Source organism: Brachycentrus maculatus, unplaced genomic scaffold (assembly GCF_059751285.1).
Source record: "Brachycentrus maculatus isolate JH-2025_06_01 unplaced genomic scaffold, ASM5975128v1 h1tg000066l, whole genome shotgun sequence".
In the NCBI taxonomy this organism is placed as follows: Eukaryota; Metazoa; Arthropoda; class Insecta; order Trichoptera; family Brachycentridae; genus Brachycentrus; species Brachycentrus maculatus.
Genome location: NW_028280820.1, coordinates 719,911 through 747,219, shown reverse-complemented (window position 1 = coordinate 747,219; position 27,309 = coordinate 719,911). Strand labels below are relative to the sequence as shown.

The 27,309-nt window shown below is 29.5% G+C and overlaps 1 protein-coding gene and 1 long non-coding RNA gene across 4 annotated transcripts in view; one reads left to right on the top strand and one right to left on the bottom strand.

Moving 5' to 3' along the window:
* The first annotated feature begins 977 nt into the window (after positions 1-977).
* bigmax (helix-loop-helix-leucine zipper transcription factor bigmax) lies at positions 978-11,531 on the top strand. The gene is made up of 6 exons (XM_088256786.1): positions 978-1,121; positions 1,219-1,323; positions 5,978-6,051; positions 7,551-7,661; positions 9,097-9,291; positions 9,906-11,531. The coding sequence occupies exons 1-6, from the start codon at positions 1,088-1,090 to the stop codon at positions 10,065-10,067; spliced, it is 681 nt and encodes a 226-aa protein (XP_088112912.1). The 5' UTR covers positions 978-1,087; the 3' UTR covers positions 10,068-11,531.
* A 2,997-nt stretch (positions 11,532-14,528) lies between these two features.
* Positions 14,529-27,309, bottom strand: part of LOC148311356 (uncharacterized) — a 41,899-nt gene continuing 29,118 nt past the window's right edge. The window contains exons 2-3 of one of the 3 annotated variants that reach the window (XR_015837275.1): positions 16,218-16,878; positions 14,529-15,148 (exon numbers count right to left, since the gene is read on the bottom strand). This is a non-coding gene — a long non-coding RNA (uncharacterized LOC148311356). Of the gene's footprint in view, positions 16,879-23,472; positions 23,568-27,309 lie in introns of all 3 variants that reach the window. The other 2 variants (XR_015837274.1, XR_015837273.1) reach the window with 2 other exon arrangements.

The window sequence follows — 27,309 nt, the reverse complement described above, 5'->3', positions numbered from 1 at the left end:
CATTACAATGATTGAAAAAAAAATTTCGGCCAAATCTGTTTCGAATTCTAGTTCACCTTTATTATAATTTTAGACCTTTATTAAATTCCGGGTACACTCAATAAAATTTGATATCACACAAGGATTTTATTCATTGATAAAAAATCTTTTGAAAGTAAGGTATTCATAAGAACACTACTTATTGCGAATTGCTTCTTGCATCTCCTTTGAAAGTTTGATCAAGTCAGATTTGTGTGCCGTTATTTTTAGCATGTTTCCAGTTCTCGTCAATAAGACTATTTCTCGGTTTGCTTTAATAAGGTTCATGCTTCATAAAGATTGTTCGCATAAATGATTAAAATCGCAGAGCCTTCCTGCGGATATTTGGGGCAGGGCCGCACTTAAAAAGTCAAAGAACTGCATACGGCTTCGAAGCCACACTTTATCGACCACGGTCTCAGGGATTGCGGTTGAATGGCGATCGACATCCTTTTGCCAATTCTATGTTTTGCAGTGTGTTTGCACTAGCAGTCCGTTATGAACTACCAGTTTGCCTTTTTATGGTAGAAAATCTATGGGTATACGTATATCTAAAAATTTATCTTCTAAACTTGTTTAATTATTCACCCTTTTTGTAACTATAATTATAATAAAACCCTTATCCGCACCCCAATGGTGCATAGGGCACTGCGTCATATAAACGCAGTGTTATGTTTACACATGAAGGAAAGGTGATCAGCCCTCCGCTTCAGGTACCAGTCCAGGGTAATATTGAATAAATATTACAGTGAAAAAATCACTCATATTTATTTTACCCCCCCCTGGGAATCAAACCCGGGACCTCCAGAACGGTAGCCGAGCATGCTGACCATTACACTACGGAGGCGGACACTTTGTGTAACTACCTACCCCTTTTCTTAAATTGTCTCTGGTTAGAAAATATTTCATTTTAAACACAAAATTACGACTGGCAGCACCATTATTTGTATGGTTTTGACAGATTGCAGAATACTAACTTGACAGCTAGAATGGCTGACGTTTGACGGCTGTCGAAAGTTTATTTTATTTTATATTTATATTTTTGTTTCCAGTAAAGCCATATAACGAAATGGCAGAATCAGCTTATAATGACGCCAACAGAGGTTTGTAGTTTTATACCCATTTCACCGTTTTTCTTAAAATATTTATTTTTACAAAATTACAATATCAATATACAATCAATCTTGCTTTTTGTTTTAGAAATGAAAATTGAACCTTCAAGTCCTACTGAAAGGGATCATATATTTTCTCGGTGCAGTAGTACTGGATCGTTACATACTCCAACATCTTCCCCGCATAATTCAGGTTTGTATTTGTTTTAATGTATTTACTTTAGAATGGTATTCATGGTATACATATAATTATTGGACGTAACTACCATGCATAAATTTAAGTACTTAATTCATATTTTTAATTGCATTTTACCACAACCAATAACATATTATATTACTTTTAAAATTTATTATAAACCGTTTGGTGAAAGTATAATAATTTTCTTTGCTTTGTACCTACCTAGTAAACAATATTTCTTTATCATATCATGCGTACTGCACATGTCCATTTTATGTAATCAACACTATGTCAGATGCTGTCTATTTGACATTTTTTTACCAGTTTACTAAGATAATAGAGGTCATCTCATTTCATTATCTGCATTTTTTCAAACCATGTAGAATATAAGTATATTATTTATTTTTTTAAATTAAGAAGTTTTTAAAGTCGTTAATTTTACATCTTATTATACATATTACCAATATTTTTTCTTCACCATATGTGAGGCGATTCGTACATTGGATTGATGTAGTCTTATCTTAGTTGTCAATTGTAGTAAGGTAATATTACTTAAGGCAATAGTACTTTTCTTCTTCATCTTCTTCAATCCTTACCCGCACCCCATTGGTGCATAGGGCACTGCATCATATAAACGCAGTATTATCCTGATCGTTAGCACATGAGGGCAAGATGATCACCCCTCCGCTTCATGTACCAGCCCAGGATAATATTGAATAAATATTAGAATGAAAAAAATCACTTTCGAACCCGGGACCTCCAGAACAGTAACCGAGCGTGCTGACTATTACACTACGGAGGTGGACATGTACTTTTACTGCCAGGATAACACGAAATTAATAAAAACGATACAATCCCGTATCTAATGCGGGACACACAGACTAGTTTCTACACTATAAAGGCAGATACTAAATTTAAGTATGATATATTTACGGGATATCTGATATCTGAATTTTTTTTTACAAATAAAAGTTCAAGTAATATTTTGATAGCAGATATTATAAATCTTTGAACCAACTATCTGAAATTTTGTTAATATGCTCTTCATTAAAATATTAAACCTGACATTCTTGGATATTAAAAAAAGTTTTTTCATGATATTTTCACGTAAATAGTTGTCTATCAATATTAAAAATTACAACAGCAAAAAATTAAACCTATTTATTAGATTATGATCTTAAAATTTGGAAATATTTTCTTTGGCATTTACATTTTTCAACATTGCTGTTGTTTTTTTTTGGGTGGGATTTATTTTTAATTCAGGCATATCATGGCAAATGGAAAAAAATACTATGAAAGTGGTCTTGACATTTTTTATAATTGTTTTATAAGTTTGCCTGGTTTAAATATGGACATATATTTGTCTGAAAAAGTAAAACCAGCCCAATAGTTATCGTCTTCTGTGATGCAAGATATTCTTTTATAAAGACTTTTCAATTGTTTTCTAATACCTCGTTTTACAACTGCTTATTATCCTGTGTTTGTAGCACGTTTTGATGGCTCTTTCTAGATGAAAGTAAAGGATCAAAGCTCAAATAGGGATTTATTATCAGAATTTACTGGTCTGGGATCGATAATTTTTATCTTAATGTAACTAATAACGACTTGATATATGAGATGTGATGTCTTATGATGAAATATTGTTGATGTCTATTTAATTAAGAAATGTAAGTTATAATATTTTATAGTTTTTCTTATATAGACAACAGTTTTTTTGGATTATTATGTGAAAGTGAAGTGAAAACCTGTAATTGGAATTTTAATATTTTTTAATTATTTTTTACTACATTATGAATAGTATACACTATGAAAAATTCTGTTGGTTTTCCAATGAATAAATAAATAAATACCGCCTAGGTACCTGCTTACAAGGGAGGAGATAATAATGTATTTGAATTAATGTACAAACTTATATATTCCCGCCACTTTTCAGTAAGTGACTGGGTGATAGATCTGTTAATATATCCTGTTGTAAAATTTGTGAAACAGTAATAAAAAACAATGAAAATAGTAACAAAGTGTTAAATCCATGCATTTATCTTCTAAAACCTTTAGCAATTCTTAAAATGTTTACATAAATCAAATAACAATCGATGATTGTACGAAATGTAATATTAGGTAATAGAATTCTACAAAGTAAACCCTAATTCAATGTATAATTTTTTCCCTTCTTTTGTTTATTAGAAGAATATTTCTACTGATAACGTCTGGTGATAAAAGATGTGTTCAGTTTTATTAATTTATGTGGACATTTGCTTAGCAGTCATATTGATAATGGCCAGATAAGATAATGTTGCCTGATAGAATACTATTACTACTCTGCTTTGTCTAATGTTTCACATACTTATACAATTCTGTTTTAAAGCAGTGATAATAAAGAGATAAAATTATTTAATTAAAAAGTTAAATAAAAAATACCTCTAATTATTAAGATTGACCAATTAATGCTCAGATTTTCTCCATAAACATTGAACTAAAGATATCTTTAAAAAGTTATTTTATTTATTTTTATTCAAAGAGTTTGCATAATTTAAAAGTAAAAAAAAAAGCAGAACCAATAAAAATTTAACATAGAATTTAACCTTACACAAAAAATACAAAAATTCTATTTATAATAATAAAAAATAAAAAATATATAAATATAAATAAGAATTTGGTCATTTGTCGAAGAATTTCCAATTAATTATAATAAAATGCGTCTTTGTATCGCAATTAAGCGGAAACACGCGAGCAATAGGGTTGTCATGCTACAATATATGCGCCATCAGTGAACACTGCTGATATGATATTTGTGTCGCCTAATTTCAAAATCCGCCAGATCCAATTTTATACGATTTTAAAATAAATGCTCTATCGGAATGCCAATTATGGGTTTTATTGTTTAAAATATTTATTTACTTGAAAACCTTGCTAAAAAATACTTAAAAACAGCGTTGTATTTCAAATTCCGCCATATTCATGAAACTTGTCTTTTGACCCATATCGGCCAATTAGACAGCGGGGATAGGTCAAAAATTAAAATGATATCATTATCGGTTTGTGTCTCGTGTTTTCTTTTTAAATACTTAAAAAAATTCAAAAATATTTGAAAATTCTCTATTTCATAATATTTTATCTAATGGTCTAATGACGAATCTTTGAAACATAAATGTTACCCAGAGAATTTTGCATTTTTGTAAAATCAACTTACATAGATCTGGCGGATTTTTAAAGCAGGCGACTCATTTATCTGTACTACTTTTACACAAAAAATATTGACTAGTCTGAAGACATCAATAAAAATATGTTTAGTAATCATATTAATTTTTATTGCTAGATAATAAGGACAAAGCTCTGATAATACTAGGGAAAACAAAATATTTTAGCATATAACCACACTTTAGTGCCTGTTGGGTAGAATCTTCTTCTAACAAGTATTACAATGATAAATCACTTATATTTATTTTAAACTCCCTGGGGATGGAACCCCAAACCTCCAGCATGGTAGCTTAACATGCTAACCACTACAGAACAGGGATTTTTTTTGGAATTTCATATCATGGCCATATATATATTTATATATATTCAGTATATTATTTCCAATTCCATTATACTTGAAACGTACCCATATTACACTTAATATTTGTTTCCATAAAATAGTACTAACAAATTGAATTTCAAATGAAGGCTTTGGGTCAAAGATGACAAATATCCAATATTAATAAAAAAAAGTTTTGTTGTTTAACCAAAAAATCATATATTATTTTGGGAAATAAAGACTTTGTTTTTTGATCCACTCACATTTTTATTAACAACCAACTAGTTTCGGCAACAGGTTTTGCCGAAACTATTTGGTTGTTAATAACTACTCTTACTTTGCAGGGTTTAATTTATAATTTATAATATAATAATTTATAAATTGAACCCTGAAGAGGGCAACAGGTTGTTGCCGAAAATAGTTGGTTGTTAATAAAAATGTGAGTGGATCAAAAAACAAAGTCTTTTTATTTCTTAAAATATTATATCAATATGATCCACAAAGTTACTGCTTACAGTAATCAAAACAAAAAATTATACTGTCCATCAAATCACGTGAAAAATAAGATATTTGGTTTTAAGTCTACTGCAAAAACAGGTATTATGACTGCTTTGGTTAAACATAGGCGACATTTGATCTTCACCAAGTACAAATCAAAAAAAAAAAACACAGCCCATATAATGTCTGCATCATTCCTATTCTCTTGTACAGTTGTCAGACAAAACACTTGACAAAGGCCCAAAGCAGCCATATACTCAGCTTTGAAAATAGATGCCTCCAAAGAATTTTAGTTGTGCGGTGGTTTGCCTCGGTGAGCAACAAAGAAATATGGTGCAGAATGCATCAACCCATGGTCACAACTGTTGTCAAGAAAAGGCGCTTTAGTTGGCTAGACCATGTACTTTGTATGCCACCCAAAAACCTTGCCTCTTTTACAAGGCATCAGGTTCCTAACGCTTAGGACGTCCACTGTCGGGACAAAAACCTAACTTGGGATCATCCGAGGGACCTGGCAAGTGACAGAAGAGCATGGAGGCAGTTTGAAGATTCCATATCCTCTACTTAGTGAGGGAAAAATTTGAATGAATATGAAATTGGTTAAATTTTTCATTTGAAACATAAATTTTATATTTGTTATATCTTTATTTGCAGAGGATGAGGATGATAGCGGAGATAAATCTTCTACTTTAAGTTACAAAGAACGCAGGCGAGAAGCACACACACAGGTATCTTGATTATTTAATTTTTCGTAACTGTGTTTCATTATTCCATAAAATAAGCCTTCAAAAGGAATTGAGATATTTTCTTTTTCCTCTTCTTAAAAATAATACCTACATATCTCCTCTGTTTCCTTCTCCATAGCAGTAATGTCAGTCACTCTGAGCTCCTTTACTTATGTATATGAGAGTCTTGAGTTCAGGTCTTGATGATGTATGTATGGAAAATGGTCTGGCGATGAATGAAAGTAAGTCAAAGTTTATGGTGTTTGAAAGAGAGAAAAATATGACAGAGTGCAAGATTATCGTATTCAATGAATCCCTGTAACAGGTGCAAGAATTTTTATATCGAGGAACCATGTTCACAAGGGATGAAAAAGTGGATAAGAACATTGAGAGAAGAGTGAATGCTGGGAATAGAATAATTGGTGCTTTGAACGGAGTGATTGCAAATAAAAATATGTTCATGGAAGCCAAGCTAGCGGTTCACAACGGCGTGCTGGTACTGTTACTAATGTATGGAAGCGAAACATGGATCTGGCAAAGGAAGGACGAAAGCAGAGTGAACGCTGTTAAAATGCACTCCCTCAGACGATTGTGTGGAAAATCATTGTATGACAGAATTAAAAATGAAGAAAGAAAAAGAAAAAGACTTGGCACAATCAGATCAATCAGAACCTAAAATCTGGTGCTGTTAAAAGTCTGCGTAATCGGAGGGCATGTATGACTAGATGTATGGATGTGAAGGAGGCGAGGAGTGTATGTCAGGACAGAAGAGTGTGGCGTTCCATCCTTTTTGCCTACCCCTGCGGGGAAACGGCGTGATGGTAGTAGTAGTAGTAGTAGTAGTTGAGTTCAGGACTGATCACCTTGCTTTTATGTAGTCAAAGATCAAGATTAAATGTTTTTAACAATTTCATTATTTGATAAATCATAAAGATGATTAAGTAAATCAATCAAAAAGAATTAAAATTGATCATCTATTATGTTGTAATCTACAATGTTATCCTTGCTATTATCCTTAGCTCTACCCGACCGAGTTTCTCCAGGGTATGCTTGGCTACAATAGTTTAGAGACTAGAAGGAATGTGTATTTGATTATGCATTTTTATCGATTGTTGCGCGGTATGATCGATAATCCTGAAATTATCCGGAGCATTGGTCTGTATGTTCCCGATAGTTACCTAAGACAGCGTCGGCGTAGATTATTTCATATTCCTATACACAGGACCAACCTGCCGATGGTTATGCCTGTAGGAAGAGCTACAGCTATGTTGAACAATATCTCATCGGATTTTGATCTGTTCCATGTGTCTGAAAGAGTTTTCCGAAGCGGGATTCTTCTACACCTTTAGCAATAGTATTCTTGCATATTTTCGATTTTAATGTATACACTTTAAATTTTTTAGTTTGTAATGTATATGTTAATTGAAAATAAATAAATTGAAATTTAATGGAATTGAAATTGAAAATCTTAAATTACTGACTTGTGATTGGTTGTTTTATAGGCTGAACAAAAAAGGCGTGATGCAATCAAGAAAGGATATGATTTGCTTCAGGAACTAGTGCCCACTTGCCAGCAAACAGATGCATCTGGATACAAGCTTAGTAAAGCCACTGTAAGTATATTTATTTATTGTAAAAATGCTGGCATACCCAGCTTCATTGGTGATTTAAATTCTTGTATTTTTTACAGAAACTGTATTTAAATATAAAAAATATTAGTATTCTTATGATGTACACAAATATTTCAATACTTTTAAGATAAGCCTAAGCTTGTATTTAAAAATATTAATTAACTTGTAGCCGAGTGGGTATGGAACCTAGAGTTTTTGACTTAAAGTTTGTGACACAAACCACGCGACCACAACCCACATATCTATCAATATTTTTTATTAAAGTTTTCTTTGGTAAATACCACTATTTCCAAAAAAAAATGTCCCTCACTCCTTTCAAGAACCTCATAAATAAAAAAGCTTGATTTTTCAGAAGAACGTATTTAAAGTTTAAAAATATAATACAATGTATTAAAAATAAATATCAAGCCACTTACTAAACTTTTTACTGTGCAACAGATCTTTTTAGGTAAAACTTGAAGGTTTTTTCTCCATTTTAAAATATTTAGTTTATAATACCTTTATTAACAATACCTTTTCTTCAAAATGCAAAAACAACACTTTCTGCCCTGTAGCTGGTAAATATTAAGTTAAAAATATGCTTTTTTTGCTGGGATATAGTACATTTTCTGGGCATTCCGAGATCTTAAAATTCTAAAAAATATTAAACTAAAAATATGCCGCGATAAGGAGTGAGCGATGTGTTTGGATTCATTTTGCATCGTTTTCAAACACCATTTTTTTTACAGTGTTTGAAAATGATCCGGAATGCATCAAAACATGTCGCTCACTCCTTTCAAGAACGTCATAAATAAAAAAACTCGATTTTTCAGGAGAACGTTTTTAAAGTTTAAAAATATAATACAATTTGTTAAAAATAAATATCAAGCCACTTGTAGAACTTTTTACTTTGTAACAGATCTTTTAAGGTAAAACCTGAAGGTTTTTTCTCCATTTGAAAAATATTTTTTATATTTAAAAAAATAATCAAACCATACCTTTTCTTCAAAATGCAAAAACAACACTTTCTGCTCTGTAGCGGGTAAATATTATGTTAAAAATGTGCCTCTTTTGCTGGGATATAGTAAATTTTTTGGGCATTCCGAAAACATACACAACTGAAAATTGACGAATTTTGATTTATGACGTTCTTGAAAGGAGTGAGCGATGTGTCACAGTAGGTTATAAGAAATAGTGGTATTAACCTAGTAAAACTTACTGTAAAGAAGTTTATTTTGTGTCCTTGTAGATTTTGAATTTATATTTTTATTGACATTTATGGGCAACAGTAAAACACTTAGGGTAAGCAAAAATGTAGCCTTCAAAGCAAGCTTTTCACCCCAACGAAAATGTTGACCCTTTGAGTCAAAACATGTGTGATCTTCAGTCTTCTAAACGACCACAATATTCTCACTGCTCTTCTGTTATTTGTGCCTAGATTCTTCAGAAATCCATCGAGTATGCCCAGTTCCTCATCCAGTCCCGTCGCCGGGCCAGCTGTGAGCGTGCTGCCCTTCGCAAGGAGGCGGAAGCCCTCAACATCATGAGAAATGCTTACACACAACTGCTACAGCAAAGACCCCCGCCTCGGGGGCCAGGTGCAGTGTTGTCTGATGCGGATAAATTCAGATTGGTAAGCTAAAACTTATTATTTACACCCAAACTGCATCAACCTTTCCCATACTGATCATCCAAAAATCACATGTGATCCGAAGCGAGGTACCAAAACACCCATGTTCATATTTGAATGGAAATCGTAGTACGCAGCTCACAGCAAGTACCAACTCGTCACCAGCTGAGTCATAGATCCCACGTCTTTTCAAACGCGCAGCCAAGCGCCGACTGAGCGAAAGCGAGAGGCCGTAAACCAGATGAAATGAAAGCGGAGCAGTCTAATAATCTCACTCTTTGCTTGTGGTACTACCACATTTATTCGATTAAAAGAAATAACATGTCACTAGCAGACAAAAAAATTACATGCTGATATATAAGTACATATTTCTCATTACCGACAAATCAACATTGAAGAAATCGCTTAGTATTTATTTAACTCCTAGAAATCAAATCTAGGACCTCATTTTTTTTAATCAAGCCTCCACTCGTTTACGAGTGATTCAACCTCATGGTTGGTAACCAATTTCACTGCACTGCATAAGCAGATTTAAATTTTTTTTTAAATGTATTCTATAATTTTGTTTACCATGTTTCAGTTTTTTTCATAATGCATTTTTTTATTATTATTTTTAGTTCCAGTCAATCATGGACCATCTCTTTGAATCATTCGAGTCAGTTCCAATGAATAATTTCGCCGATTTATCATCCGGAGTATTTGGGTGGTTGGAAGAACACTGTAAACCTCAAGCGTTGCGCTCAATCGTGGCTTCGTCCTTAGAGGAACAAGGATTATAACTATAAGGTGTGTTGATGACATTTTTTTCTGAAGATTTACTTTTCTAGTTCCCACAATTGTGAGCATTAAGGTGGAGACTGACCGCGTCTTAACATCGCTCGCGGCGAGCATCACCGAGCATCCGAAACTATGGATAGAGCGCTAGGCTGTATGTACTGACTGCCTGAATGCTCGCATCGTAACATGTTATGTTACGACGAAATGCTCCGGTCAGTCTCCACCTTTAGACAATCCTGTTTATGAATGAATTACGCAATTCATTCTGATTGCTTCGTAGAATCAACCTGACAAGTAAACAAGTTGAACTGGACAACCGAATCAGTCAAGAAACAGTAGTCACAGTGGTTGATAGGTGTTGGTATTGTACACTTTTAAGTATTTTTGCATCGTCCATTTGGCTCTCCAAAATAATTATGGTAATCAATTTAAAAATAGGAATGCCCACTGCTCACCATTACCGCTTCTAGGACAGTTAATTTTAATAGATTAATGGTAACTATGGATTTATGTAACTGATAGATAGCTATAGTTAAATTCAACTGACGGCTAATAATAAGAGCTACACAACTGATTGATATAACTTTTTCCTGAATCACAGTTAAAGTACGAACTACTAAATGACAACATGGGTTTTGTAGAAGTTTCAAACAAAAGAACTCCACTTACAAGACACACAAGGTGGCTTGGTGAGTCTTTGCAAAAAATAATATGTTAAATATGCTTCATGCTGAATGTATATATGTATGTACATTTATTCTTTAACAAATAAAATAATGAAAGAGAAAAAAAGTGTTTCTCGAGAAGTAAATATAAAAGTCTGGACAGTACAGGGTTTACAACCTACCATTGTCTGGTTTAATTGTATTTCTTTATATGCTATGTGACGTTTACCATTCTACTCATGATCAATATTTTTAACTTCTTTATATTCCATGTGACAAAACGTTTTACATGCAAATTCGAAGCGCCGTCTGTTGAAATTTACGTGAAGTAATATATCTTAAACATTTAATGTGAGATTGTTTCCAAATTATTTCACATACTTCAAAGATGGCTTTAACATTATTTTATTTAAATACCTAAGTACATTTATTACCTTAAAAAGTAATTAATGCAATTTAACAATGATTTACATAATTACTCGGTTATTTGCAACCTAATTTGTCTATTTAGTATTCAGGGATTGAGTGCTACAAGCATTATAGTAAATCTGATGGTACAAAACAAGACACAGGGAAAACATTTGATTTAAAATTAACATGTTCACAGTTATGTCTGCTATAACAGTCAAATTCATGTCCCTCATTTGGATAATCGTAGCTATAGCCATCAGCTAATCAACACTGTGAAAGATGAATGTTATTTGTTAATTAATGTAAACCTTAAGGAATTATTTGGCGGGATAATATATTATGTTATATAAGATTTGCCAAGAAAAATATGAGTCAGTATGTGCGAAAAAACTTTTTTTAAAGGTATAACTCGCAAAGCGTCTATTTTAGATGCTTGTCTGCAGGTAGGATAGTAAGGATAGGGAAGGTAAATGTGAAAAATACACCACAAACACCCAGACCAATTGAAAATAAATATTTCTTGAATTCATTTTGCAATTGGTGGGAATCGAACCCGCGACGCCAGTTTCGCAGTCGAGCGTCTACCCAACTACGCCACAGCGCCTGTCACATATTACTATATATGTTCATACAAGTTACTCCTATGATAAAAGGAAGTGTCTGCGAATATCTTTTGTTATGTTATGTTCCTTTTCTTTTGTTGTATTTTATTTAATGTATATACCATAATAACCTTAGAGGCTTGCATCTCAAGGCTTGGAATAACGATAAATAAGTAAATTAGGTAAAAATTTATAATATGTACCTAATAATCATATTTTATAGCTACATAATTAATCCTCATGTTACTTTTTTTACAATTACAAATGTTTGTGTTATTTCTTTGTTTATTATTATTTATTTTTATATAGTCAATTGTTTGATCACCATTTTTGTAAATAGTTTTATATCTTGATATATATTTAATACAAATGTTTAAATCTTTGTATATTTATCTACCGTACTACATACTGTTTTATAACATTGGACTTTCAAATGTTTTTTACTTGTAAAATCAAACAAAAACTTGTGTTCTTGATTTTATTAATTAGATTTTTTTCTTTTTTAATTATCAAACAGGTATATACTTTTTTCAAGTATAGGTACAGTAAGTGATTATGCCATTTACTTTTCTTTATTAACTGAATTTTATTAAATCAATACAATCAATATTAATTTGTATATTCGGATTCGGGGATTTTTCTGTACTGGAGATGTGCTTTCCACATCATGTCATATTTTGATCATTATGTTTTATTGTTTAATTTTTCTGTGTTACTAAAATTTATTACTCGTTATTATGTTATTAATAATTTGTTGGAATGTTTTTCTAAACTTTAAAAAAAATATGTTTATATTAAAAATCACTAGGGTAAATAAGGTATGGTGTAGTTGTACACTTGATGGAAAACTAAATGTTAATTAAGTAAATTTTTGTACAAATTCTTCGATGTTGTAAGATAGTGTAAAGAGACTTATCATCGGCCTTTTAAACAGATTGGTTCAATCAATATTGATTTACATCTTTACCATTCATCTTATCATTGTAATTTATTTTTTGTTGCATTAATGAATGTTTAGTTCGTTGTTTTTATTTTTTATTTTTTAAGGTTTTATTCTCTTACGGGTGAAAAAAATGTAGTTATTGGCCTTCTAGTATTTTTATACAATAAATTTTACATGTTGCTTTTTTGGTATAAAATAAAGATATTTTGTAAAATCAGCAAAAATCTAAATATCAATTCTAAAGATACAACTGTTAGAAGTTGACTCAACATTCATTTATCCTTATTCGCTACCTATATGGGCCATACGGAGTCCTTGAACTCCCTCGGGACTCTTCTGTCAGTCTGCCATCTCCCTTGCATTTTCCCAAGTTAGGTCTGAGTCCCGAAATTCAGACGAGAACTGCCGACAAATTGTCAGCAGTGTTAGTCCTGAACAGCTGAAACCTGTTGCCTTGTAAGAGAGGCAAGTTTAATTAAGGCTCTCGAGAGGTATGTCGCCAAGTACATGCCTAGCCAACTAAATAGCCTTTTGTTGACAACAGTTGGGACCATGGGTTGCAGAAATACTTAAATAAAATCATCTTTGTTATAATAATCAGTATTTTCACAATGTGAATATGGGAAACTTCAAATTTTAATATGTTAAGTGTCAGATAATATTTACATATGAAATCAGCGTGGCCAACAACTGGGAACGGGTAGAAGGTATCAACATTTCTGTTTACTTTACTGTACTGTATAAATTATTTTAAAAAGATCACAATTTTTTATAATTAAATGACATTACTAGTTACAAGCATGTAAACCTCAAGCATTTAAATTTGAAACATGGCAACTGCAATATTATTTTTTTTAAATATAAATATATGTTAATGCTGTATTTTGTAAAGTTTACTTGTTTTTAGATGTAAATAAAGTTTTATATATATGTGTATGTTTAGTTTTATTTATGATATATTGTTGCTAGTTCTGCACTATATCCTATATTGTGATAATATGTATGTTGAGATGTGCATTGTGCAAAATGAAATGACCGGATCATCTATATCCAGTTTTAATTGTTTTGTATTTTACTCTTTAGATAAAATTATATTCGGTATTTTATAACAATGTGATATCTTCGTAGATATTACGGTCTTACTCGCAATAATATAATTTATTGAGCGTCCGGCTGCGCTGAGAGTCAGTTGTCACTTCACACCTGATTTTTTTTTAAATATGTGTTATGTTTTTTTTAACTCCTTATCTTTAAATAAATGTTTTCTTGTCAAAAGCATATATTTATTTGGAAGAAAAACTTATTTTTTCAATACAAAAAACGGTGTTTTAAGAAAAGAAAAACAAGTATGTCAAATGAAACCTGGGTTTAAAGAAAATTAGGTTGCGATTTGACGTATGTTGGGCTATAAATATTTTTTTTAAATCTAGTTTCAATAATAATTCGACTAATTGGCAACTGGTGGCTGAATACAGACTAGTTGGTAACTTCAAAGCGACTGACTAGTGAATCTGTTGTCTGCACATACAAAATATACATGTAAGTATAATAATCCATTCACACGGTTGGGCTCAGCTCTCTGTACTGACAATATCCCCACGGCATGGCCATAGTCAATTTCTCCACACTACAAAGCATCAGTTAACATAATAACTCTTCTTTATCTGATGAAAATTCATTTAATGAATGGATGGACTGGACCATTAAATACAAAAGTGGACAGAGATGATTTAATCATGTAATTGTATATGTTACATATAGTATATTTAGAAAGTGGTTTAAAATAATATCAAAGGGCTCATTTTTTAACTTCATTTATTTATCCTTTGGTTAATTATTACACTAAAACATTTAGTATAAAAATTTTTTAATACAAAAAAATAACTGTATGTACTCACATAAACGACTAGATTCCTTTATTTTTGGTATGTTACATCGAATTCGTGGGTTTTGAGAAACAATTATATAGAAATCACAAATTGAAAATTTAAATTATAAGCGGGCTTGTAAATTATAAATGCCTCAGAAGTTACAAAAAACTTTTCAATTTGAATAAAATAGAAACAAAAATATGTACATTTATATAGTTGGGTCCAATAAACTCACCTTTAGTTTTTTCACTTCATAAATTTGAGTTTTATTTATTTTAAATATTATTTTTGAAGATTAACTTTTGGTGTTAATGAATATACAATATTATATCATATTTGTGTTACTGTTTAGATAAAAATCCATTTTGGAGCCATTTTATGTAAATCATGTTTCAAATACATACGTATAATTTTTTTGACATAGATTAATCCGTTTTTTTCTGTATTCACATTTTTTATAAAACAGTTTTCAGTTAATTTAGGGTCAATTTTTATGGCTTTTTTTTCAAGATTGCGTCCTAATGTTATTTTTGCACATTTTCAAATATAGCTTGATTAGAATTAAGTCCCACATGTAATAAATTTATGAATCTAAAAAAACGACATAATACTTAATAAGGATATAAAACTAAAATAGTAATAACTTATTTTTTCTACACACTAATAGTGTAGGATTCAGGCAAAGCAATGTGCTGTGTCCCCGATTGGCCTTTATCGCTCACTCCTTTCAACAACGTCATATATCAACAAAAAAATATTTTTCTGGAGAGCGTTTTTAAAATTTAAGAATATAATAAAATGTATTAAAAATAAATATCATGCCACTTATTGAATTTTTTACTGTGCAACAGATCTTTTAAGGTAAAACCTGAATGTTTTTTCTACAGTTGAAAAATATTTAGTTTATTGGAAAAAAATAAAAATATGCCATTTTTGCTGGGATATAGTACATTTTCTGGGCATTTCGAAAACATGCACAGCTGAAAATTGATGATTTTTCATATACTTATGACGTTGTTGAAAGGAGTGAGCGATATGTCAAATAAAATTAGTCATGCATATGAATAAATCATTTTTAAATCGGACAGAATGTAGGCAAACAAAATAATTTTAAAACCTGATTGAATTATGAATCCGAAAGAAACTAGTGTATTTCTAAATATGCACATATTTCAAAATGTATCACATTACATAATGAAACTTGGAAATATATAACATGAACTTATTAACTTAGTCATTCATTTTATATTAATTATTTATTCTATATTCAGATCATAAAGCTATTGTGTTATGTGAATAATCTATCAAAGTAATTTCTCAGAATATATGTTTATTCATGTATGAGGTTGTTGGAATAAAAATTTGTTCTACTAAATTTTTCATTTGCATCAATTTTTCATAATATTAATATAAACAAATTTTAAGCATGTGTATGTACATTTTTTAAAACAAGATCAGCCCTTAGCCCAAGTGAGATTCACAACAAATTGATAAAATAATGAAAAATAACCCTATTTGCGTTGAATAACTGTAATGTGAGGAATGAATTGAACAATGTGATTCATGTTATCATTACATTAATTTAATTTGAGAAAAATTTATCATTCTCGAAGATTTTGACCAATAATAATGCATTTTTAGTAATTTCAAACATATGTACTTATTATGTAATAGTTTTGTTTTCGATTTAATTCTATTCTGCTCTTCTCACACCCATAAATCTAAAACTGATTACGATTATTATATCCAAATAAATCCAAATCAATAATTAACGGCAAAAACAATATTTATGAGAAAAAAATCATTTAGTAAAATAAAAATCTGCAAGTTTTCTATCAAAATTCAAAATTAGTAAAGTGTTGCCAGTAGTTAAAATTATTTCCAAATCGATAATACGCGCTAAAAGTGTGAGATATAAAATGGTGGGTTTGGACATCAAGTTTTTTTTTTTTTTTATTTAGGTAGCCATGACATAACTTATAATAAAGTGCGTACTTAGACGGTAAAATGTCTTAAATTATATACTACATTTTGATATTATCACGGTGAATCAAATTCTCTCCGTTTCCGTGGGCTGGCTAGACACGTGCGTTATTTCAGCCAGAGGAAAGCTGTCTCGTTCTGCGCGTCTGCGGCGTTTTTTATTTTCCTCTATTCCCTCGCAGCAGAGTTGGCGGAAGACGCAGATGTAGCACAAAAGAAGAGACGCCATTAGAAACATGCCGATGATAACTGTAACCACTAAGAGAATGCTCAGCTCGCTGTCATTCTCCTCCTCGGTACTGCTCCGCTTCCCCATCTTGCCTCAGACTATGCAACATCTGAAAAGAAAAGAAACTAATTATCACAAAATTCCACACGAGTTTCAATTACAGTATTGCCGAGGAAAGGCATAGTACGCAGAACAGTACGCATATTGAACAGGTATATTATGAAGAAGAAAAATCTTAATATTTTTATGACATGCACTTTTGATACTATGGAACCCAAACTGTTATTTAACTAATTTGCATTAAATAAGTGAGTTTTTCTTTCGATTACTTATAAATACAACCAAATTCAATTGAATAAAGGTGTAATTTTGTTGAAGGTACAATTTCGATTATTATTTTTACAATTTATATGAACGACAGTTTTTTTGCAGAACTGTAACAAAAATAAATCAATAGTTAGAGATAAGTATAGATATATTAAATAACAAACTAACTAACCATCACTTCGCTTATCTTCAGGGGTAGGCAGAGATAATAGAACGCCCCACCAATCTGTCCTGGCAAACAATCTTCGCCTCTTCCACATTCATGCATCTCCTCATACATACCCGCTGATTATTACGACTCCTGACCTGACCACTTTCAAGTATTTGAAATACTTGATCATGTCAAGTTTTCCTCGGTCCTCTGCTTCTATTGCAAATGTATAACAAACATACTGTATATCTACATAATTATGATTATTTATTGTCTCCCTATATCTACCCTATTCCTTTTAGCAAACACATTAACATTCTATCTTACCATACTGTTTTAGTTAAAAAATTTATATGTTATTACAGGTGTTATATTTAAAGAGTCGTAATGATTTTCTTTCATGTGTGTTTATGTCTAAGAAAAACAATAAAGTTTTATGTTTGCTCCGTTTCAATGCAGTTAAGAATAATATGGTAGATACGAATAAAATAAAATTTACATATTTACAGAGTACCTATCTATCTGTTTTAATAATACAATCGTATATTGTGGTTAATTGTTAAAAAAAAACATTTCTTAAAATATAATTAAAACATTAATTACAAAACTTTGTTTTGACCACATTATTTTAAAGTGCTTATAGGATTACTTTCGACAACATCTTGTCATCCTCTGGGATACTTAACTTTATTTTTCAATGTGTTATTTTTACGACTTTTACCAACGTAACGACTACTAATGAATGAACATCACTGGGCGGTAATAAAAACAAAATAATCGATTTGAAAAAAAAGTACGTGAATAAAAAAAAAATTACAGCGTGAGGAAGCCACATATTGCACCCCGAGATCAAAAGAGTATCAACTCAAAAAAACTGTTTTTCAGGACAGACGAAAAACGTATAGTGATGTCACCTTATGTAATAGAAGTTTCCTGTTTTCTTTTATGGATGGACAATGCATATTAAAGAATATTTATATTAAAACATTTCAAACTTTTATTTCATATTCCCCACACAGGCCATGCCTTTGTGGGATCTTTTTTTGTATTCATTTTTATATTTTATTTTATTTATATTTAAAAAAATAAAAAATACTAACTAACCATCACGCCGCTTCTCCTAAGGGGTAGGCAGAGAGAATAGAACTCTTTTATTTACCAAAAGGTACATATAGAGCTATATTTTGAATAATATTTAAGATATTGACAAATCGGATAAATTGATATATGCGTCTTAGTTTGTAGAATCCGAATAAGTGATTATCTAAAAAAAACATCATTTTTGAGTTGATACAGTTTTGATCTAGGTGTGCGTATGCCCACAGGCAAATAGTATAATGCCATAATGGTATGAAGGCGATAATAATTATAAAATAAAACACAATAAAATATGATTTTTCAAGCGGGACACGAAAAGTGTTTAAAGTTGGTGACCCCACCAAAATAAAGGCTTATTTTGTATAATATTTTTATTTTCTACATGTAATGTTTATTTGTAGAGTTCATATTCTTAGAATAATTTATTTTGTGTGGTATTATTTGTAATATCTAGATAGAACAGTTTATAATGAAAATAACAGTCTCCAATAAAAGGTTAAAAATACAATAGTATTAAATTTTTTTTAAATATTTTAATTAAATGCATACTAACATCTAAAACCCATTTTTTGTTTGTTTTTACTGTGTCAAGAAGTAAATGGCTATATCGAATGTTCGAAATTGCCATTATTATATTTTTAATCCTTTTCGATTTTGTTCGCAGTGCATTATTTTATCTAAAATACTTTTTTTGATTCTATGAATATTGTAAATATTCCGTGCTTCTAACTCATCTTCTATGCAGGTCATGAAATAAGATCCACTATGCAGGTACTAAAATGGCTTCGTCCGCAAAGTACTATAAAATACAAAGTTGCTTTTTTGTCCTTTTTACGCTTATTCAGCGCTTAATTTACATATTTTTTCTTCGGATTCCTGCAATGAGCAAGAGCAACATTGTATAATACTTTTCTGCATACCTTTGTATGCAGAAATTGTATTTACACTGAAGTTATTACTATACAAACAAGATACGTGTATATATTTTTTTCAAAATATTTAATAATGCTAAATAATCAAAAATGAAAAAATGTTAAATAATTTTTATTTTTCAGTACCGTAAAGTGGGTATACTTTGCACCATGGGTGATACTTTGCACCACCTTCTGTAAAGAAATTGTAAAGCTGGTCATCTCTGATACATGTCATTTTTCATTCTACTTTCTATTGTTTCTGATAGATGGCACTTCAATCTACTTTTTAGTTTACAGAAGTAATAGTCGGTCGCTATTGCTTCAATGCGTTTTTCCTGTCCGAACGTAAAGAAAGTTTTCTGTCTGAAAATTGTGTCCGAAAAAATCCAGTGGAATCAGTATACTGAAACTAGTTACAACAAGTGAGTGGTCTCTAAATCGTAGGTAGATAGGCCCTGCTTTTCTCAAATGCTGTATTATTTAGTTACGTTGTCAAGTTTATGTAAAAATAATATTTTTTTAAGAACTGACTTGTATTGACCACATTTGGGGTAACATTGCACCAAGTGCAAAGTATCCACAAAAGGCCATAGTTAATTAATTTGATGAAAAGTCTTAAAAAGGCTAGTACAACTTGACATGTTTGCTAAATATCTATTGGTTTTGTGTACTTACTTAATTCCTGATGGTATATTTTTTTCAAAAATGTCAAGAACACACAAACAGCGGCCTTATGCCAGACGATACTGCGATTTTACACCGAAGAGAGTGGAGCAGTGTTTGGAGGCCATTCGAAATGGTACAATCAGTCAAAGAAAGGCTAAAGAAATTTTCAAAATCCCCAGAAGGACGATTAACTATAAGCTCAAAGGTCAGCACACAAAACCTGTGGGAAAACCTCCGATATGTGACAAGGGCGAAGAGCAATCCTTCGTAAACTGCATAGTAGACATGAGTGAGTACGGTTTCCCAGTGAGTGTTTTTAACATTCGCTACATTCTAATAGCCTATTTGGATAGATTTGGCAGAAGAGTACGAATATTAAAGAACAACGTACCAGGCTCTGAATGGATAAGATCATTTTTGTAAAGACATAAAACCTTGACTGTTGCTAAAACTAGTCAGTTGCTTAATCGGTTGCCATTAAAAGCGTATGACGATGACGTGCGCCAGAGTTTTCAACAGTTTTTGGAAGAAAACAGTTTCAACCCAAAGAATTCAGTCTTAAAACGCAGGAAAACGATACTGATAGAACCAGGTAAGAGCATTGCTCACGATCCAAATGTCGAAATGAACGTTGACGAGACACAAATGCTACCTGAACCAACTACATCAATGATCCCACCTTCCGCATCGAAACTTCCAGCATATCTATCATTAACTGATTATAGTTCACACGGAAGCTTTGAGGAAGAGGGAGAAGAACAAAAACGATGACTGAAACCAGTTATCGTATTTGTTCTTCCGTTTCATTAGGACCAGTAAAAAAGAAGGTGGGAAAATATGTCGTATTTCATTATGAAGGAGAAAAAATTCCGGGACAGATTTTGGAAATAAAGAAAGACAGAGCTGTTAAATCCATGCAGGAGAGTCTCAAATCGTGGAAGTGGCCGATGAAGGATGACTTTCTTCAATATTCTTGGAAGGATGTAGCGGGTTCCATAAAAGAACCGAAAATGCAATCCAAAAGAGGTTTCTTTACCGTCCCGGAACTTGAACATATTTAGACCTAATTTAATTTTAATTCCTATTACCTATGTAGTACGATATGTTTTAATATCCACCTTTTATTTTATATAATTTTAAACCTTCAGTATTGAAAAAAAAACATTTTTGTTAGATTTTTCAATATTTTTTTAAAAAATTTTCTATCAAGTGTCTTATTTTTCCATAATTATACAATATTATAATCTGCATTTAGTGAACTGTGAGCCAAAACCCTTCATAAGGTGCAACAAAACTTGTAGGATAGCCTTTACTTTGTATAAATTTGGATTCTAGTACGAAAAGTGTAGAGAAAATATCATGGTGCAAAGTTGTACTTTACCCCGGGATACTTTGCACCAAAATATAAATATTAAAAAAAATACAGGCAAAATAGATAAAAATTTAAAAACGTATCAGACATGTTACAGGTATATGTGTTATTACATTGCAATAGTTGAAACCTCAGAAAAAGTAAAAAACCTGATCGGAATAGACAATTTTTTGAAAAAATGCAGTATTTTGGTGCAATGTAAACCCACTTTACGGTAACTCAAATCACTGACTTTGAATGCTACATGTTTGTATTATAAATATATAATACATATTACAAGCATTAAATGTTTTCATTTAAAAAAATACGAAAATAAATACTATTTAAAACACGGCTGTCCAAACTTAAAACACAGTAAGGGACATTTTTTGTAGTACGTATTTTTTGCACTTATGGACTAAGTAGAATCTACTTAGTCCAAAAATGCAAAAAAAAAACGTACCTACTACAAAAAAATATCCCTTACTGTGTTTTGAGTTTGGACAGCCGAACAGACTGTCGCATATTTTTTTATGTCGTAGCTTTCAATGTTATTTCAATATTACGTTTTTTGGCAGTAAGATTGTCTTGAAAGCAACGAAAATTCTTTCAAATTAAAACAAACCTTAGCATGTATATTTTATGTACATCTATCTGCGTTGCAGCTACTATAAAAAAGTAAAAAATAATTCATGTATATTTATCAAAAAAAGATTTTTTATGGTATTTCTGCATAAGTCCCAGTATTTGTTATGTCGCAACTTCATTTTCTCTAAATCTAGGTAACATTTTACGAAGTAGATTTTTTCTTAAAACACCGTTTATGCTTAAAAAAATAAGCTTTCTTCGAAACAATTATATGGTTTTGAAAATAAGAGTTATTGATAGGTAATGAGGTAAAAAAAAATATTAAAAAATATGTTTTCTAAATATGTTTATTCTAAAAAACAAAATAGTAAATAAAATATACATTATTTTTAAAAAATCGGGTGAGAAGAGACCTCTCCAGTGGTCGGCCGGTTATTGAATTCTATGTTTGAGAGTAAGGACAAAAGTATTCTATCGGACAGAGACATGTAATCGGTATTAGACAGAGACACACGAAGAGGTCTACAAAATGAGTATGTAGCGATGATATTAAAATTATTTTTTGAAAATTTTCTTATGTAACGGTAGTAGTGGCAGTCATACTATTATATGTATAGTATGGGTATGTAGTTCCTGAAAATATGGCAATTTTGTTGAAAATATCCCGTATTTAGTGATTTTGTATTTACACACATCGCTCACTTCTTTCAAGAACGTCATAAATCAAAAAACTTGATTTTTCAGGATAACGTTTTTAAAGTTTTAAAATATATTACAATGTATTAAAAATAAATATCAAGTCACTTATTGAACTTTTTGCTGTGCAACAGATATTTTTAGGTAAAACCTGAAGGTTTTTTCCTTATTTGAAAAATATTTAGAATGTTAAAAAAAACCATTAAACAATACCTATTCTTCAATATGCAAAAACAACGCTTTCTGCCCTGTAGCGGGTAAATATTATGTTTAAAATATGCCGCTTTTGCTGATATATAGTACATTTTCTGGGCATTCCGAAAACCCGCACAACTGAAATTTGACGATTTTTTATTTATGACGTTCTTGAAAGGAGTGAGCGATATATCGGATTTGTCATATCTCGTTTCGAAATCAAATGTAGTCAAGATTCCTTTTGTGTTATATAAAGCAGACGTTTCCGAAAATCTTATTGCTAAATGTATTCAAGATACAATGAAAACATCATAGATACTCGTATATGCATAAAAATATGACGTTAATATAAAACCATTTTTATTCAGATTCTTAGAACTTGTGGAATATATTTGATGGGATATAGAGTAAGTAAGTGATAGAGCGCAAGGTAAAGGATCCTATTGCTATATATGAAAGAAAATAATAAGTAGGAAAAGAATATAAGCAGAAGAGGAAAAATTATATATCAGATAATTTATTCAGGTATCTTTTTTATTTTGGACAGAATATAATATCTTAATGGATATTATTGTCTTACAGATTCAATTGCTTTTGCCAAGGAAAAGCATTGTAAGCAGTATATATTTTTAGAAAATACACAATTTATTAGATATTTGTTTTGATCCCCTCACTATCAATTTCACTAAACAGGTATATTATGAGAAAAAAACGTACTCCTTTTATGTATTGTATCAACTTTTCACTTTCCTATTCCTTGTTCTGACCGTGGAAAATTAGAAGTGGACGGTGTTCAACAGTTATATAAATTTCTGGAAAAAAGTATAAAAACAAAATATTATTAAACTCTTAAATAAGGCATAAGCATAGTCGAAAGCTGCACTATTATGTTGCATGTGGATTTTAGTCAAATTGTACCGTATTGATTTTTACTAAATAATGGATATTTGCGTAATTCTAGAATTTTTATTGTTCAAATTGCTTTGTTCAAAGGCATTTTTCTAGATTACAATTTTACTCAAAACTTAATTCCTTTAAAATGACAAAAACTTATCAGCTAAAAAAATATTTGATATTTATTCATAAAAAAACGTACTTAATCAAAAATATTTATCATTTAATGGCTGATTTTAACTAAAGGGCTAAAATGGTATTTTGGCTGACAAGGCTTCTGTGACTTAATTTTAAAATTTAATTTGATTAAATTCCTTATGAAATAAAATATGTTGATGGTAGTATATTTGATTCAGCATCGCTGTGATAGCGATTTTCAATATGATCCGCCTCAATTATGACAAAATATCTATTTTTGATTTACGAGTTTTGCTAGAAAGGCAAGCGATTTATTTTATCTCGCGAAAAAGGATCATATTGCGTTAGCTTGAACCTATTGGAAAAGTATTAATGAACTCAATATCGAATTACTGTGATATTAAATATGTTCTGATAATGGATAATTATTTTAATTCTGCGAATTATTATTTTGACCTTTTCCGAAAAGATACATTACACATAACATTATACCAGAATACATACCACATATATACCAGAATATATATATATATATATATGTATATGTATATATATATATATATATATATATATATATATATATATATATATATATATATGTATATATATATATATATATATATATATATATATATATATATATATATATATATATATATATATTTATATATATATATATATATATATATATATATATATATATATATATATATATATGTTTATATATATATATATATATATATATATATATATATATATATATATATATATATATATATATATATATATATATATATATATATATATATATATATATATATATATATATTTATATATATATATATATATATTTATATATATATATATATATATATATATATATATATATATATATATATATATATATATATATATATATATATATATATATATATATATATATATATATATATATATATATATATATATATATATATATGTATATATATATATACATATATATATATATATATATATATATATATATATATATATATATATATATATATATATATATATATATATATATATATATATATATTTATATATATTGCAAAATGAATTAAAGAAAAATTTATTTTCAATTAGTGTTGGTGTTTGTAATGTATTTTTCACATTTACCTTCTCCATCCTTACTATCCTACATGCAGACAAGCATCTAAAATAGACGCCTTGCGGGTTATTCCTTTAATAATTATAAAAATAAAAATAAAATAAAACAACTAAAATTTTATTTTAAATTTGTGTGTTATATTTTACTCTCATAGGTAGATTAAATTTTCCTTTACGATCCTGTAACTCTAGTGAAAGAATTTTCCAATTATTCAGATTCATGTATTAATTTATGTTATATCGTACGGACTTAATAATCTGTTTTTAATACAAAATATTGGACCTACCGCTTGGTCAAGCATTTTTTTTTTTAAAAGCATAGCAATTTTATTAACGGTTATAAACAATTTATTAACAATACATACGAGTACATATTCATCAACGAATTAGTACTAAAATTTAAGGAATATTTTACATTTTTAAATTTAATCCTAACAAATTCCAATATGTTTACATATCGTAGTCGTACAGGAGAAAGTGACCAACTAACAAAATGTTAAATTTTCAGGAGGGCCATTTAAGTCACTGTTGCTTGGCAAGAAAATAAATATCAATGCAGTTAGTCATTTTTAACAAGTCAATATATATTACTTCCAAGTTTCAAATCCTATGGGACTTTTTTCATTGCAATATTAAGCTAGTAAGATATCAAATAGTCAATCATCACGTATTTGTAAAAAAAAATACTTGATCACTTTCTCCTGTATGACTACGATATAGTAATGGATAGCCCCACTAGTTTACAGTCAATGTTATTTACTTTGCTTGCTCTTCTTTAGACTACTTATTTTTTATTTAATCTAAAGGTATTATATTATTGATAAAAAAATAATTCAAATGGACTAACACCAGCTGAATTACCGTGCGTAAAAATAAAATGCTCAATACACGTCTTTATATTCTTAACTCGTTCGAATGTTACCCAATTTGAGAGTTTTCAGAATACCAATAAGGGAGAAACGTAAATCACTAGAGAAATATGAGAATCGAGTATTTTTTGTGCTCATTTCCATGAATGCCGTAAGCCACAACACATGTTATAAGCCTCAAATACAAATATATTTTGTTTCAAAAACATTTATTTGAAAAACGACACCTGTCCGTTCAACCCTGTTTCTTGTCCAACCTGTGAAATTGTCCATTTTAATTCGTTCGTCTTTTTATACATTAAAAAAACCCCTATTTTAATATCTTTGCTCTTTTAAATCATCAGTCAAAAGCAAAAAAACAAAAGGATTAGTTAAATGTTATGCAATAATTTATGTAACTAAGCGTGTGTCTTTTTAATGTAGCCAGTGTAACAAATACTATATTACAAATATTGAATAATATTCCACCTACCATAGTTTCAGATTTCCATCTCACCAATATCGAACTATTTAAATGAATAGTTTGAACTGAGTTTTCATGAACGATTTACAAATTGAATTATCGAATCGTTAAAAGTATGTAGAACTTTAAGGCAGGAGGCAGAAACATTATTTGACTTTAAACTTTTCAACGATTATACCTGGGTATTAAAATAAATGCGCATACATTAAATACTCAATGACAAATTTTCTATTTTCTTCTTCATCACTAACCTATTATCTGCACCCAATGACGTAAACAGCGCTTTATCAGAATAATGAAGCGTCATCTTGAACGTTAATTACCTTATAAAGAATCATTAAAACTCAATCAAACAAAACTATATTAACAGTTTATTTATTTATTTATTTTTTAAAACATATTACATACATAAGTCATATATATATATATATATATATATATATATATATATATATATATATATATATATATATATATATATATATATATATATATATATATATATATATATATATATATATATATATATATATATATATATATATATATATATATATATATATATATATATATATATATATTTATATATTTATATATATTTATATATATATATATATATATATATATATATATATATATATATATATATATATATATATATATATATATATATATATATATATATATATATATATATATATATATATATATATATATATATATATATATATATATATATATATATATATATATATATATATATATATATATATATATATATATATATATATATATATATATATATATATATATATATATATATATATATATATATATATATATATATATATATATATATATATATATATATATATATATATATATATATATAATATTCCCGATGAGTAATTTCTATTTCTCATTTTGGGACATGCGATTTAGGTTAACAAGACAGGAACACAAATAATAAAGTACCTAACTAAGAAAAAGATTTTTTTTAAATAACCAAAACGAATACATGGCAAAATATGAAAACAA

Bases quoted from the DNA above. Each gene is read 5' to 3' on its own strand.
- bigmax (XM_088256786.1), top strand. From the start codon at position 1,088: ATGGCAGAATCAGCTTATAATGACGCCAACAGAG. The intron at 6,052-7,550 runs GTATCTTGATTA...GTTGTTTTATAG, and splicing joins GGCGAGAAGCACACACACAG to GCTGAACAAAAAAGGCGTGA. The intron at 9,292-9,905 runs GTAAGCTAAAAC...TATTATTTTTAG, and splicing joins ATGCGGATAAATTCAGATTG to TTCCAGTCAATCATGGACCA.